The sequence below is a fragment of the Tupaia chinensis genome, unplaced genomic scaffold, assembly GCF_000334495.1.
Source record: "Tupaia chinensis unplaced genomic scaffold, TupChi_1.0 Scaffold000387_1, whole genome shotgun sequence".
In the NCBI taxonomy this organism is placed as follows: Eukaryota; Metazoa; Chordata; class Mammalia; order Scandentia; family Tupaiidae; genus Tupaia; species Tupaia belangeri.
Window position 1 is genome coordinate 2,588,591 of NW_006159889.1, and position 16,762 is coordinate 2,605,352.

The 16,762-nt window shown below is 44.0% G+C and overlaps 1 protein-coding gene across 2 annotated transcripts in view; it reads right to left on the reverse strand.

The window, feature by feature from the left end:
• Window positions 1-403: 403 nt before the first annotated feature.
• Window positions 404-16,762, reverse strand: part of EIF2B3 (eukaryotic translation initiation factor 2B subunit gamma) — a 116,688-nt gene continuing 100,329 nt past the window's right edge. For both annotated transcript variants that reach the window (XM_006153803.2, XM_006153802.2), the window contains 4 exons: window positions 16,292-16,369; window positions 15,589-15,737; window positions 5,976-6,079; window positions 404-567 (listed from right to left, as the gene is read on the reverse strand). In XM_006153803.2, coding sequence (XP_006153865.1) covers window positions 515-567; window positions 5,976-6,079; window positions 15,589-15,737; window positions 16,292-16,369 — 384 coding nt within the window. In that variant the 3' untranslated portion in view covers window positions 404-514. The remainder of the gene's footprint in view (window positions 568-5,975; window positions 6,080-15,588; window positions 15,738-16,291; window positions 16,370-16,762) is intronic.

Genomic DNA, 16,762 nt, shown 5'->3' on the forward strand with positions numbered 1-16,762 from the left:
TCACACCAGGTGCATGTGCGTGTGTGCCCAAAATTCCAGTAGAAGATTGAAGGCATTTGCACTGGAGAAAGTGGCTGGAGGTGGGGAGAACAGAGAGTAAATAGTGGGGGTGGAGGGTCGTGTCGAAGGTGAGGTGGTAGCAGGAGCTGGGAATCTGTGGCAGGTATGGGAACAGAGAAGGCTAAGTCCTGGGGATGCTCAGGGATGGCACCTCCAGCAGCGGGGCCTATGGGTCTTGAAAGTCTGACTAGGGCCAGGGACTGAAGTACTTTTGGGTGGGATAAACTTTATAAACTGGCTGGTCCGTCCTTGCTCTAGACGGTCTTGACCCCACAAACACATGTTGTGTATACCTGGAGCCCACAGGATGCAGAGCTTGGGACTGCTACACAAGTCTCCAATATGTCTTTAGAAGCCCTTCTTTATTGGGAAATAAATACAGAGTCAAACAGGTGGGCCAGCCAACATCTGTAGCTTCGGGGGGCAAAAGGAAGAAGTCTGACTTGCTCAGAACTCAGATTTCCATGAGCTGGTCACTCCCCACGATCACCTCGTTCACTCGCTTAGCTGCAAAAGAAAAAGAAAAGGTTTTCTGAGAATTGGCAGCAAAAGATGCCATTTAAAACCCAACTGCTTCTAATTTTGTGTTCACAAACATTTATTCCTCTCCTATTATGGCTTTGCTCTTGGGAAAATAACACGCCAAAGAGGTTATGAGAGAGATAGTATCTTCCAGCACAGGAGGATGGGACTGTCTCCATAATGCTGGTTTCAGGGAGGCTTTACATAGAAGAATTCGAGTCTTAGAGGATGAAGAGGGTTTTTCCAGGCAGTGATTAAAGGGAAGGCATTCCCAGCTGTTAGAACAGAATGAGCAAAGACATAGAGACATGAGAAAAAGAAACATGAAATACCATGGTGTGGTCAGAGGACAGGGACTGAGGGAGAGTGAGAAGAAATGAGACTGAAAGGATAAATGTAGATATTGAAAGAAGAGTGATATTTACAATGAAAATACCAACAGTTATTGTGCAGGGCTGTTGTGAGAATTCAAAAAGTTAAAGGATGAGTGGGACCAGCAGTTAGCATAATGGCTATGTCATTGGACTCCCATGTAGTTGACCGCGGTTCAAGTCCCGGACCCGGTTGCTTAAACTCACGCTGGGTGCGTATGCATGCGTGCCCAAGATCCCGAGAGAATGGAGGAGAAGGGATTGCGGCATGGCCATCCCCTCTGGGGGGTGATTTCTCGCTTTCTGTTTCTGTCTCTCTCTGTCTTTCTGGCGAGCGCATGTGCCCTATAGCAAAAACCTCTCCAAAAAAAAAAAAAAAAGAAAGAAAGGTAAAGGATATGTGAGTGCTCAATAAATAGCGGTTAAATCCAAACCCATAAGGCCCTACATGACCTGATCCTTGCTCAATTCCAGAGTTATCTCTTGCCATTCTCCATTTATACCAACAAGCTGAAACTTCGGCACCTGTTATCAATAGTGTTTTTCTCTTCATTGCTCTGCAGTGTACTCTTACTTTCTCACCTTAAATGCCCTAATCTAGCACCTCTACAGGGTGATGAATTACCTTCTGAACTGTCCACTTCCTGCTTTGTGAAACCACTGTATCTAATACATATATATTTCTTTTTTTTTAAGAGACTTTTGCTACAAGGTGTGTACACTTGTTGGAGAGACAGAAAGAAACAGACAAAAAAGTGAGAAATCATCCCCCTCGGGGGGCGGGGGGATGGCCAAGCCTCAATCCCTTCTCTTCCATTCTCTTGGGATTTTGGGCATGCACACACACATGTGCGCCTGGCATGAATTTTAAGCCACCAGGTCTGGGACTAGAACCGTGGTTGACTATGGTGAGAATCCAGTGATGTAACCATTACACCACCTGCTGGTCCCTCTAATATACATATATTTCTATCTCTACATCATTATGATATCTCCCCTATGTCACTATAAGAACCTTGAGGTGGGGCCTGTAGGTGGGATGGTGGTTAAGGGCACTGGACTCCCATATGACCGACTGCAATTTGAATCCTGGACCCAGTGGCTCGCTCTCTCTCTCTCTCACGCTGTCCTCTCTGGTCAAATTAAAATAAATGAAATAATTCTGAAAAAAAAAAAAAAGAAAATTGAGGACAGGGAAGAGACTGTTGTTATGGTTATACTTGTAGTGTCTAACATAGTCACTAGCACATGAATGTTCTGAGCAAGACTGTAAGCTGGGGTGACAGCTCTCAATACAGTTAGGTGAGTGCCCCCGAAGCTGGCCAATGCTGGGGTGAAAGGTGAGAAGATCTATGGAGAGCTGTCAAGAAAAAAGAGCTATAAAAAAGAGGCTGTGAACCAATGGCCTGGAGAGGGCAGGGGGAGCCAGAAGCATGCTCTCCATGTTGTCTGCTTCTTGCCTGGAGCTATGAGGCAGATGCAGGGGACAAGAGAGTTTTCCAGCCTTCTGCTGGTTCAGACAGAAAAGGCTGACTAGCTGGCTGAACATTGAGTTTTTCTGGGCAAACTTCCCAAGGCCTATAAAGGTCCAACCTTTTTCTTGTTTACATTTGGAGGCTTGACTGTGACCCTGATAGATGAGCCTGAAAATCTGGCTATCCTGAGACTCTACTTCAGGTTGGGAAGGCTTTGGTAAAACAAAATGAAGATTCTTGATGATGGGACCAAGTTTGATAGGGAGGATGTTTGTCTCTTCCTGCTACAGCTGGGAGCCTCTAGAAAAGAGGTTTCTGAGTGAAGAAATGTTGAGATTTTAGATATGTCTCTCGTTTTGTCTACCTTTCTAGCTTTGTTTCTTGCTGCACCCTTTGTTTCTCCTTTGTACCCTATACTTGCGATTTTCCTAAGGATTTGCACTTTCTAACATGACCCGAGAGAGAGAGAGAGAGAGAGAGAGAGAGAGAGAGAGAGAGAGAGAGAGAGAGAGAGAGAGAGAGAGAGAGAGAGAGAGAGAGAGAGAGAGGAGAATGAGAAAGCAAGCTTCCAGGTCCAAGACTCGAACTGTGGTTGGCCATGTAGGAATCCATTATCGTAACCATTCTGCCAGGCCCAGAATCTTCCAGATTTTGACTATTGGCTGTGGCTTCTCCATTGCTTGAACAGGAGGTCAAACCTGGGCTGGCAGGATTTTTGCAGGTGACAGTCACTGAGTACTTGGGTAGGGTGAGAAAAGTCAGAGTTGCTATAAAATGGTTTGTTCTCTTGGTAGTGCTTGAAGTGGGCAGAGAGGCCTACAATGGGTTATAGGAATCTTATTTTTGCACAGGGGTAAAGGACAATGATGGATGCAGTGACTCTATGGTAAGAAAATTATTGGAATTTGAAGAGGGGACAGTATTATTTCTTTTTTTTTTTTAAAAGAGAGATTTTTACTATAAGATGTATGTGCTTGCTGGAGAGCAAGAGAGAGAAATCCCCCTCAGGGAGGGATGACAATACCACAATCCCTTCTCTATTCTCCTCTTGGGATTTTTTTCTTTTTTCAAAGAATTATTTTATTCAACTTTATTTATTTATTTATTCATTCATTTTAAATTTGACTAAAGAGGGACAGAGTTAGAGAAAGAGAAAGAGAGAGAGAAAGAGAGAGAGAGAGAGAAAGGGAGAAAGCAAGTTGCTAGGTCCAGGACTCGAACCGCAGTCAAGTAACTCCCAATGTGGGAGTCCAGCGCCCTTAACTACCACACCACCTGCTGTCCCCTCTCCTCTTACGATTTTGAGCACACATGCACATGCACCTGGCATGAATTTCAAGTAACCAGGTCTGGGATTCGAACCGCAGTTGCTCATGTAGAGTCCAGGGATGCAACCATTATGCCATCTGTCGGTCCCATCTAGCATTACCTCTTCTTCTTTTCTTTTACAAAAATAATAATTTTTATTTTATTTGTTAGTATTATTTTTTAATTTGACCAGAGAGAGAGAGACAGATAGAAAGGGAAACTGAGAAAGCAAGTCGCTAGGCTGGGGACTCGCCCTGTGGTCAGCCATGTGGGAGTCCAGCACCCCAACCATCATGCCACCTGCCGGCCCCCACCAGTATTACTTCTTAGGATGAATGTTTTTTATTTAAATCCCTCCATGTGAGAAAGACTATAACTGGGGGCTTTGCCATCTACTGAACTCTGCTAGTGAGGACCAGAGGAGTTGATGTTCGTCTAGGTCATCCATGGTAGCAGATCTTTTTTATTTTCCCTTTTAATTTATTTATTTGCATTCATTCACTGTACATCAACACAATATACAAAATGAGACTTTCCATCCAGAATACATTGTATATTGGCTCAATCAAGGATATTACCATACATGTTATCATCAACAAATAATTTTCTTTCTTTTTTTTCTTTCCTTTTTTTTTTTGTGAGAGGTTTTTGCTATAGGCCGCATGTGCTCGCCAGAAAGACAGAGAGAGACAGGGAGACAGAAAGTAAGAAATCACCCCCTGGGGGGATGGTCATGCCGCAATCTCTTCTCCTCCATCCTCCTCTTAGGATCTTGGGCACGCATGCACACGTGCCCGGTGTGAGTTTAAGGCTTCGAGTCTGGGACTCAAACCATGGTCAACTATGTGGGAGTCTAGAAATGTAGTCATTATGCTATCAGTTGGTCCCACAACAAGTAATTTTCTATTTCTTGTTTCTTATACATTTTGCACCCTCCCCTCTTGATTCCCTATTTCTCACCCTCTGCCAATTCCCTCCCCCTCAAGTCTCTGGTCAGATCTCTTTTTTTCTGGTCAGATCTTGAGGGCTGTAGTGATGGCTTGGAATTAGCTTTCTCCCTGACTCAGCCTCAAAAAAAGGTGACAGTGGGTGGGGCCAGCAGGTGGCATGGTGGTTAAGGCAGCAATACCCAATTGCGCAGTTTGAGTTCTGGATCTGGTGGATTGAAAAACACACTGGGCGTGTATGTATGTGTTCAAAATCCTAAGAGGAGAATGGAGAAGAAGGGACTGTAGAGTGGCCAAACCTCCTGGATGTGCTTTTCTCATTTTTCCTCTGTCTCTCTCTTTCTTAAAAAAATTATTTACTGGGGCCAGCAGTTAGCGTAATGGCTATGTCGCTGGACTCCCATGTAGTCGACTGCGGTTTGAGTCCCAGACCCGGTGGCTTAAACTCACGCCAGGCACGTGTGCGTGCATGCCCAAGATCCCAAGAGGAGAATAGAGGAGAAGGGATTGTGGCGTGGCCATCCCCCCTGGGGGGTGATTTCTCGCTTTTTGTCTCTCTGTCTCTGTCTGTCTGTTTGGTGAGTGCACGTGCCCTGTAGCAAAAACCTCTCCAAAAAAAATTATTTACTTATTTACTTATTTAATTTTATTTGTTATTGTTATTTATTTTTTTAATTTGACCAGAAAGAGACAGAGAGAGAGAGAAAGGGAAAGAAGGAAAGCAAGCCGCTAGGTCTGAAATTAAACTATGGTCAGCCATGTGAGAGTCCAGCACCTTAAGCACCACACCACCCACTGGCCTCTTCCTCTGTCTCTCATGGGTGAACGCACATGCCCTATAGCAACTACTAAAAACAGAACAAAACAAAACCACACAAGCAAACAAAAACCCCAGGTCATTAAAGGTATTAATGATTTCAGGAGGTCAGAGCTACTTCCAGAGCCTTTGCTGCATTGCTGATCCTTCAATCTTAGAGCTAAGAGCCATTGTAAAGTATTGGTGTCAATCTGGGCCATTAGACCTACTGGTAAGTTTCCAATATTTTGATAAGGCTGTATACACATATGAGCTTATTTTTATGATGAATTCCTAGAAATAAAATTGTTGTCAAATTTTTAAAATTTGACAATAATGTCAATTGCTCCCCAAAGATGGTTTTATCAATTTTTGTTCTTATCCACAGTGTATGCATGTGCATATTTCTCACACCCTCACCAGCATTGGGCATAATCTGCGCTAGTGTGCTAGGTAAAATATGGCATCTGTGATTGTAACTTGAACTCTGGTTTACCTTTGGCTTCAATTGTCTGGCCACTTCCAATCAAGCAGTTCTTGACGTCTGCTCCCTTTTCGATCACGACGTTGTTGCAGATGACGCTGCCCTGGATGTTGCTCCTGTAACAAAGAAGTCAGTAGTCGAGTTACAGAGTGCTCTTTTCACCATCCTCACCACTATTGGCTGGGGGTTCTAGATTCTGCTTAGACCAGGAACATCTGGTAAGTCCAGTTAATGACTGTATGCCTCATGTTATCACTAGAAGACAGAATGATGGGCCAAGGGAGGACCTGACTTTAGAGAAGTCCAGAGCTAGAACATGCTTATCATAATCTTTCTCCAAGTCTGAAATTAATAAATATTTCAATTTTAGGGACCAGCAGATGGTGTAGTTGTTATGTTGTTGGATTCCCACATAGTTGACTGCAGTTTGAGTCCCGAACTCGGTGGCTTAAAAATTCATGCCAGGTGTGGGACCAGCAGTTGGCGTAAATGCTATGTCGCTGGACTTCCATGTAGTCAACCGTGATTCGAGTCTTGGACCCAGTGGTTTAAACTCATGCCAGGCATGTGTGTGTGCATATCCAAGATCCCGAGAGGGGAATGGAGGAGAAGGGATTGTGGCATGGCCATCCCCTCCTGGGGGGAGATGTCTCCCTTTCTGTCTCTCTCTTTCTGGCGAGCACACGTACCCTATAGTAAAAACCTCTCAAAAAAACCCCAAAACTCATGCCAGGTGCATATCCAAAATCCCAATAGGAGGATGGAGGGGAAGGGATTGAGGCATGGCCATCCCCCTTGGGGGGTGATTTCTCACTTTCTGTCTCTCCAGCGAGTGCACATGCTCTATAGCAAAATTCTTTCTTAAAAAACATTCGGGACCAGCAGATGGTGTAATGGTTACATTGTTGGACTCCCACGTAGTCAACTGCAGTTTGAGTCCCAGACCTGGTGGATTAAAACTCATGCCAGGTGTGTATGTGTGTGTGCCCAAAATCCTGAGAGGAGAATGGAAGAGAAAGGATTGAGGGATGATCATCCTCCCTGGAGGGTTTCTGTCTCTAGTGAGCACATATGCCCTATAGCAAAAATCTCTCTCTCTCAAAAAGTTCAATTTCAGTTTTTTAGAGATACCTTAGGCCTTGAAGTCAAAATTTCATACAACCTCTTTATTTGGTCTGTGAGTAGAAGCAGGAGCTGGTCCCTGGGCTGACCTAGCACTTTTGCTTCTCAGCTGGGAATATCTACTTTGAGGCTCAGAAATCAAGACTCTTCCTAAGAAATCAACTGTGGATGGGAACCAGCAGTTAGCGTAATGGCTATGTCGCTGGACTCCCACGTAGTCGACTGCGGTTCGCGTCCCGGACCCGGTGGCTTAAAACACACTGGGCGCGTGTGCGTGCATGCCCAAGATCCCGAGAGGAGAATGGAGGAGAAGGGATTGCGGCGTGACCATCCCCCCTGGGGGGTGATTTCTTGCTTTCTGTCTCTCTGTCTCTCTCTGTCTGTCTGGCGAGTGCACACGCCCTATAGCAAAAACCTCTCCCCCCCAAAAAAAAAAAAAAGAAATCAACTGTGGAAATGATGGCTTCCTCAAAGCTCTCAACACAGACTATGGTTAGTCAAACCAGTAGTCATTCAGGGAAAAAGAAAAAAGATATTTTAAAGCCACATTCAGGGGCTGGCAGATGGCACAGAAGTGAAGGTAGCTGAATTTCACATAGCCAGCTGCACGGTTCAAGTTCTGGACCTGGTGGCTTCAAAACACACAGGGTGTGTGTGTGTGTGTGCGCCTAAAATCCTGGGAGAATAGAGAAGGTATTGTGGGTGGTGATCCCCCTTTGGGAGTGATTTCTCACTTTCCCTCTATCTCTGTCTCTCTGCAGTGAGAGCATACACCTATAGCAAAGCTTAAAAAAAAGATTCTTCTCAAATGCCAAAATTTTAATAAAATGCAAAAAATGAATTCTACCATTTTATAGCATCCCAGAATTTTCTTTATCGCTACTGTAGAAGGTTAAAGCCTGTCAGAAAGCAGTAAAAGGTCAAAACCATAGCTCTTCTGTGGAGTGGGCAATAGATGGGTGGAGACATCACTAGTTTGCTTTTTGGTACAGATTCAGGATATACTCTGTGGATGAGATTTAAGAGACCTTCTAGAACTTTCCAACCTGCCCAACTTGTAAAGCAATCCAGTAAGCACTTAGGGGACTACTCTTTAGGGAAAAATTCACCAGGATGGGCACTAAGGAATTGTAGAAAGCCTTGGATAGAAAGTCTACTGGGATGGAGTTGGCTTGCAATTGACCACCAGTTCATCACTGAAAAGTCCCATTTCTTTTTTCAAGGTGGTAGTAGGGTTACGCTTCCTGCTCAGCAGCTTAAGTCCTAGAATGCATCCTCTGGAGATAGGCAAGAAGCAAGCACAGTCAGCAGACAAGAAACTACCAACAGGAACTCAAGTGGCCACAATTAGAGACTACTACATGGCTATTTTGGAATATGGGAAATAAGTGGGCACCATTTCTGGAAGGAAGAGGCTAGAATGACTGAGGTCAGATTTCCACAGAAACAGACAGCCTGGCTTTCCTTATGTTTAGCAGGTCTGACTTGGGTCTTTGGAACCTCCCTTATAGTTTGTGTGTAACGCACATAAATAACCACTGTAGAGTCTATAGATGTAAGAGGAAAAAGTGGATTGACTGGTGGGAAGCGGGGGCTCTCTGGAGGCTTCTGGTCAGTAAGGCTTTGAGATGAACACCTGACAACAGCTTGCTGTGTGTGAAGCCTTTTCTGACTATTTCTCTCCTCCATTATTCCTCCGTATCATTGCTCTGGTCACAAATCACCTCCATGAGCAAAGATGACATACTGTGAAAAAATTTCAGTCCAACACTACTTTTCATGTATCTAAAGAGAAACTCCAAGATAAAACAATTTTTCTGGAAATGTGTGTGTCTGGTTAGAGAGAATGGACACATAGGAGCATATCAAATAAGCCCTCTCCAGGTTGTCAATCCACAGCAACATTTTCTATGTCTAAGAGGGGGAGGCGAGTCTCTACAGTCAAAGAAAAGAACTGCCCCCCTGTGCCAGGATTATGTTTTCTGTATCTTAGTTTTAACTCTTAAGTTTAGCACTAAGGATTCTGCTATGCTAATGCATAGCTGTTTTTCTCTAAGAAGCAGCTCAGTGATGGTTAAAATTAATGGAGAGTTGGTCTTTTCTCCTTGATGGAGACAAATTTTAAGCAAAAAGAAATTACCCTGAAAACCATAATGCTTCAGTGGCAAGGAAGTCATGAGAGAAAAACACAGAGGTCACATTAAGGTGACTGTGTAGCCAGGCATACTACACTATACCATGTTGTGGCAAACACCATGAGGAAGCCCTGGGGTGGGCAAGAGCACCTCGAAATTCTTATGCTTCTTCTGGATTTAGTTCAAATGTTCCTTAGTTCATTCCAGGGAGGAAAGGGAATCCACGTATGAATAACGTCTAATACATCTCAGTCACCGTACAGAGCACTTTACATTCATTTGGGACCCAGTGGGCAGAGTGATCAATCATGGAGCTGAAGGGTAACTTGGAGTCACAACTAGAAGCAGTGATACTCTGTTTAGGACTGCAGGCTGCACTTTCTAACTGTAGAGTATGGAAAACCCAGGTGAAAATAGGGCCTCTAGCCTACCTGCACGTGAGGTGCTATCTTGGACTGCTGCTTGGGTCATTTGCCTTGGCCTGGGAAAATGCATGTTACTCAGAACTAGGAGACTAATATTCAAGCCCTGACAATGACTTTTTCACTAGACTTTGGATTTGTGAATATCAACTGTCATATAAAGTGGCAGAAAATGAGAAAAATGAGCAGAAGCTTTCTCTGCATAGTCTCGCCTACACTTTCCCCAAGGTGGTCTAATTAATATCCCTCAAGCCCTGAGTACCTTGGGCAGGTGTCCAAGTCACAATCCAAAAAACTTTAGCATCCCACCACTGCTGGCAGAGGCAACTGCACCATAAATATGAGAAACTCCCTTCTGGACATATTTATGCTCCTACTCTGCCACTCAGTCCAGACGTAATAGCAGCAGAATAATCAGGCCTCACATGACTGCAATTTAATTACCTTCCCCAAATTTATCATAAGTAATTAAAACTAAATAACCTCAAATAATGGGAAAAAGCTCATATGGGATTCAGGATGTCTGATCTTATCAACAGAAGCCAATCTGCAGGATTGGGTAATCTCTGATGGCCTTTCTAGTTATTAACCTTGTGTGGGTTATCTAGTTTTATTTCAACCTTTTTAGTTGGAAAAGTAGCAGCAGCAGTCAATTCAATCTTTTACTATTTCTTCAGCTAGAAACCTGACTATGTCATCTAAGATTCTGTATCCTATAAAACAGCAAGTAACACTGGGATATGCTAGGCCTTTTTTCTGAACTTCTCTCACAGGAGCAAGCTGCTGTTTCTTAGGCAGTCATGCTTTCCTCACTGAATTTCGTGTCAATTAGGATAACACTGGACTTTCACATGGCGCTAGGGAGCTGCTCCTTTGTCTGCCCACCCACAGGAGGGAAGAAAATGGATGCTAATTAGAACAAGTGGGGAAAGTTATGGCATTTACTTCCCTGGAAGGTTTGAGGTAAGATGAGAAAGAACAAAAGTTGCTACGAAGCCTCAGAGTGACTCTGGAACCAGATGACATTATAGGTAAAGGTAAATGTAGTACTGGTTTTCAAGAGAATGGTGAAGACGTGTTGGTCTTACGTAGTCTGGAATGGGACAAAGAGTAGCAGGGTATATTGAAGAAAAATGTCTGAAATGATAACAATTTATTCATCTGTGAAAATGTAGGAGTTGAGGGACCAGCAAATGGCGTAATAGTTATGTTGCTGGATTCCCATGTACTTGACCGTGGCTCATGTCAGATCTGGCAGCTTAAAACTCACACAGTGTGTGTGTGCATGCATGCCCAAAATGCTAAGAGAATAGAGACGGGATTGCGGTGTAGTCATCCCCTCCTACCCAGGATGGTGTGATTTCTCGCTGTCTCCCTGTCTCTGTCTCTCTCTGTCTTTCCTGAGAGTGCAAGTGCCCTCTAGCAAAAATCTCTCTCTAAAAAAAAAACAGTAGGAGGTGAGCTGGATGACTTCCAAAGCCTCATCTCAGTTTAAGATTCTGGAACTTAGTGTTGGAGTCAGATCATGAGAAGCTTTGATTTTCCAACTTTATTCTAAAGGTAATGAGGGGCCTCCAAAAGTTTAATAGAATAGGGATATGATCAGATAAGAAATCACTCCCTGGGAGGATGGCAACACCACAATCCCTTCTCCTCCATTTCTCCCTCCTTTTGGGATTCTGGCCACATATGCGCATATGCCCTTGTGTTTCTGAAGCCACTGAGCCTGGGACTCAAACCACTCAGTCACTCATGTGGAATCCAACTCCCTTAACCACCATGTCACAGTCTGGCCTCAGGGATATTCTTCAGAAAGAGAACACTGGGGGGCCAGCAGGTGGTGTGGTGGTTAAGGTGGCTAAATCCCATGTGGCTGACTTCATGGTTTGAGTTCCAGACACGTGGCTTGAGAAACACGCCAAGCATGTGTGTCTGTGTGTGTGTGCCCAAAACCCCGAAAGGAGGGAGAAATGGAGAAGGGATTGTGGCGTGGCCATTCCCTCTGGGGGGTACTTTCTTACTTTCTTTCTCTCTCTGTCTCTGGCAAATGCATGTTCTCTATAGCAAATAATAATAATAAACTGTCTTATTTTTGTTAGTGTTCTGTGTTATTATTAACCACAGACCTTTAGCCAGTTGTTTAATACTCCTTTCAAGATGTCAACAGGTTATTTTTTTCTTTTGTCATAGGGCACGTGAGCTCACTGGAGAGAGAGAGAGAGAGAAGGAGAAAGTGAAGAAGCACCCTTCCCCCAGGGGGGACAGTCATACCACAGTCTCTTCTCCTCTATTTTCCCAGGATTCTGGCCACACACACATATACCTGTGCATGACATGTTTTTCAAGCTGCTAGGTCGAGGACTCAAACCATGTGGTTGGTCATGTGGGAGCCAGTAGCCTTAAACAACACAATACCAGTTGGGCCAGTTCTGGAATATTATCAGTTTCATCTTCAGGGCTAAGTCTCTTCTAAATTCTTTGGTTGTATTCTACTCTGGGCTAACTGCTGTCTTTAAGCCTCATTCATAGTTGTCGTCCTTCTCTCCCTTCACTGTCACTTTTTTTTTTTTTTTTTTGCCTTTTTTCTGAGTTGGATCCCTTATTTCTTCCTTTGTAGTCTTTTTAAATTTCTTTCTTTCTTCCGTAAGTGAAGAGAGAGATGAAGAGGAGTGGGCACCCCCAACAGGAGTCTATATGCTGTGGTCCATGCCTGGCTTTAGTCAGCCTGATTATAGGCAAGAGTGTGTACTTAATGTATAGAGGGAGCCCCTGGGATGTGAACTCAGGACCATCCCGAGTGGGTTCAGCATTGCAGAGCTTTATATTACCACTGTGCCACTGTCTGACCCCTAGATCTCCTATTTCCTTCTTTTCTTGGTTTATTCTTCATTTTTATGGAATGAATCTTTTTTAAAAATAATTATTCTATTTATTCATTCATATTTCTTTTTAAAATTTGATCACACACACACACAGAAGGAAAGTGAGAAAGCAAGCCTCCAGGTTCAGGACTTGAACCACGGTCAGCCATGTGGGAGTGTCCAGCACCTTAACCACCATGCCACCTGCTGGTCCTCTGGAATGAATCTTCTAGTAAAGTTTTTGAAACTTTTTATATCTGAACCTATTCTATTGCCACACTTGATTAACTGTGGCCTGGCTATAGAATTCTAGTTTGAAATTAATTTTCCTTCAGAATTTTGAAGGCATTACTATTTTTCAAAATTTTATTTATTCATTCATTTATTTTAATTTGATCAGAGAGACAGAGAGAGAAAGAGAAAGTGAAAAAGCAAGCCACAAGGTCTGGGACTCAAACCCTCACTGGCCATGTGAGAGTGTCCAGTACCTTAACCACCACATGACCTGCTGGTCCCCTGAAGGCATTACTTCATTGTCTTCTAGTTTCTATTGTTGCAACTGACAAGTCTAAAGCCATTCTGGTTCCTCATTGGTTGGAGATAACCTATTATTTTCTCTTTTGAAATTTATAGCATGTTTTTTCTCCAGTGTTCTGAAAATTCAACATGACATGAATTTATTTATTGGGTTGTTGGAAAAGTCATGAGACATTTTTACACAGAAAAAATGTATGATGGCTTTTCTAACAACTCAATATTTATTCCTGATATAGGCCACATGTGTTTGCTGGAAACAGAGAGAGAGAGAGAGAGAGAGAAAGTAAGACATCACCCCCCCAAAAGAGGATGGCCATGATATTCTGTCTCTATACACTTGGGATTTTAGGCAAGCACACATGTGTCTGGTGTGTTTTTCAAGCTGCTGGGTCCACGACTTGTACCACTCAGTTGGCCATGTGGGATCCTGCTGGCTTAACTTCCATGCCATCTGCTGGCCCGTCAAGAATTTATTATTATTGGGAACCAGCAGTTAGCGTAATGGCTATGTCGCTGGACTCCCACGTAGTCGACTGTGGTTTGCGTTCCGGACCCAGTGGCTTAAAACTCACGCCGGGCGCGTGTACGTGCGTGCCCAAGATCCCGAGAGGAGAATGGAGGAGAAGGGATTGCGGCGTGACCATCCCCCCTGGGAGGTGATTTCTCGCTTTCTGTCTCTATGTCTCTCTCTGTCTGGCGAGCGCACGCGCCCTATAGCAAAAACCTCTAAAAAAAAAAAAAAGAGAAGAATTTATTATTATTATTTTCCTTTTTTTGGGGGGAGATTTTTGCTATAGGGTGTATGCATTCACCAGAAAGACAGTGAGAGACAGAAAGCGAGAAATTACCCCCTAGGGGGATGGTCACGCCACAATCCCTTCTCCTCCATTCTCCTCTTGGGATCTTGGGCATGCACGCACACGCGCCCAATGTGAGTTTAAGTCACCAAGTCTGGGACTAGAACCACGGTCGACTATGTGGGAGTCCAGCGACATAGCCATTATGCTAACTGCTGGTCTCTTCCCAACTCTCTTTTTATGACACTCCTATTCTGATGTTGAACATCCTAGGTGGTTGGACCAAAAAGAGAAAGACAAGCACCCCCAGTGGGGTAAGGTCATATTGCAAGCCATTTCTTCCATTTCTCTATCCCATCAGGCTTTAGGACATGTAAGTATACATGCCTGGTATGCTTTGCAAGCCACACGGTTGGGATTAGAATCGTAGACAGTCATGTGGGATCAAGCTTCCTACACACAGCACTTAACCACTGTGCTATGGGACTGGCTCTCTTTCTTTGCTGTGTTCCATCGCTCTTTTTTTTTTTTTTAAGAATTATTTATTTTGTTATTATTATTATTAATTTTAAAAATTTGACCAGAGAGAAACAGAGAGAGAAAGGGAAAATGAGAAAGCAAGCTGGGACTCAAACCACCGTCAGCCACGTGGGAGTCCAGCACCTTAACCACTGCGCCACCTCCTGGCCCATGTATGTGTTCCATCTCTTTCATCTTTTATGCTCTACTTTCTGGCAAATTTCAAATCATCTTTCATTATTATATTGAGTCATTCCTTTTCATTACTTAAAAAATTTTTCCTATAGTTCTTTTTTGTTTCTTGAAATGACAGGTTTTAAAAAGTATTTTTGGGACCATCAGTTAGTGTAATAGCTATGTCACTGGACTCCCATGTAGTCGACTGTGGTTTGAGTCCCGGACCTGGTGGCTTAAACTCATGCTGGGTGCATGTGTGTGCGTGCCCAGGATCCCAAGAGGAGAATGGAGGAGAAGGGATTGCGGCGTGACCATCCCCCCAGGGGGTAATTTCTCGCTTTCTGTCTCTCTGTCTCTCTCTGTCTTTTTGGCAAGCACATGCGCCCTATAGCAAAAACCTCTCCCAAAAAAAAAAAAAAAGAAAGAAAAGAAGGTATTTTCCCCTCCCTGCAGAGTCAATTTGTCCTAAGCTGCCTTTTCTATTTGTTGGATTTTTTAAAAAGTTTATTTATTTATTTACTTATTTAAGAGAGTTTTTTCCCCTTCTCCATTCTTCTCTCAGGACTTTGGGCATGCATGCCCACATGCCCAGCATGAGTTTTAAGTTGCTGGGTCCAGGAATCGAACTGTAGTTGACTATGTGAGAATCCAGTGATGTAACCATTACCTCCCCTCTCTCTCTCTCTTTTTTTTTTTGGCGAGTTTTTTCTTTTTTTTTTTTGCTATAGGGCACGTGCACTAGCCAGAAAGATAGAGACAGAGAGATAGAAAGCGAGAAACCACCCCCCCCAGGGGGGGGGATGGCCACGCCGCCACAATCCCTTCTCCTCCATTCTCTTCTCGGGATCTTGGGCACACACGCACACGTACCCAGCGTGAGTTTAAGCCACCGGGTCTGGAACTCGAACCACGGTCGGCCACATGGGAGTTCAGTGACATAGCCATTATGCTAACTGCTGGTCCCAACTTCCCCTCTCTTAAGATGAGCCCTTTTCTGGGCTGAAGTGGCTCTCAAAGCCTCTTAGAAGTATGAAGGGGTTTAAGGAGAAACATACCCTTCTTCCACAGTGACTGAATTCATAAGAAGGCAATTGGCAATAGTCACTCTATCTTTGATGAGACAGGATGAACCGATGACTGAATGCATAATGGACGACTTCTCTCCAATCCGTGTATCTGGCCCGATGAGGCTGTCTGCTCCAACCTGCAAAAGGCAAATATAAAACCAGGTCCACCTATGTCAACAAACTGCAAACCACTCCCCCCAGATCCCTTGAGCTGGAGTCTAATGGGATCCTTCATAGAGATACTTCAGCAAGAGGGACCATCATCTGTATTTCTCAGGACTACAAGGTCACACAATACCTCTGAGACCAACTCGAACCTATACTGAAGTATGGGCCCTCCCCTGCCAAAAAACAAAAACGAGAAAAGCCACGTATGTACTCGTATGCACAGATGTGCACAGATGTGTTCTCTTGAAGAGTGCGCTCTGGGTAAGAAAAAGGACAGAGATTGAAATGGAAAGCTCCTGTATCTGAGTTCCAGCACCACAATAAATACTTCTTAAAGGGTCAGCAGCTGCTCAGGCAGTTTCCTTGAGTGAGATTTTATTGCCAGAACCCAGTGGGATTTTCCCTGGGGCTAATGAGGTTCAGGACTTGAGGACATCAATCCATCTTCTCAAGAAAAAGCCTTGATGCCCTGAGCGAATGTCCTTAGTATTCGAATACTTACCATGCCTAAACTAGCACTTACTGAGTGTTTGTTGACAATCTGGGCGGATGAATGGACCAGTGATTCTTCTGGACAGAGAAGAGACAGCAATTTGGGCACCTGGATGAAAGAGATTTGGTCACTAAAGATCAGTAAAACACCTGAAAACAAGTAGAACCCAATCAGAGATATGAAGAGTTCCCAGCCACAGCTTTCTGTCTGGGTGGCAGAGAGGAGGGGGCTGCTGCATTTCTCTAAGGAACAGTATTTATGCAGCGGCTTCTAAACAGTATCATCCTATTTCTTAGCTGACAGTGCTCTTCCCTGAAAGTAATGCCACCTACCATGGATGAGAGCTGTTGAGGCAAGCCTTTGAGATACACCCATAATACTTCTTGAGAAAGGAGGCTTGAGACCAGCAGTTAGTGTAATGGCTATGCCGCTGAACTCCCATGTAGCCGATGGCGGTTTGAGTCCAGGACCCGTTGGCTTAATCTCCCGCCAGGCGTGTAT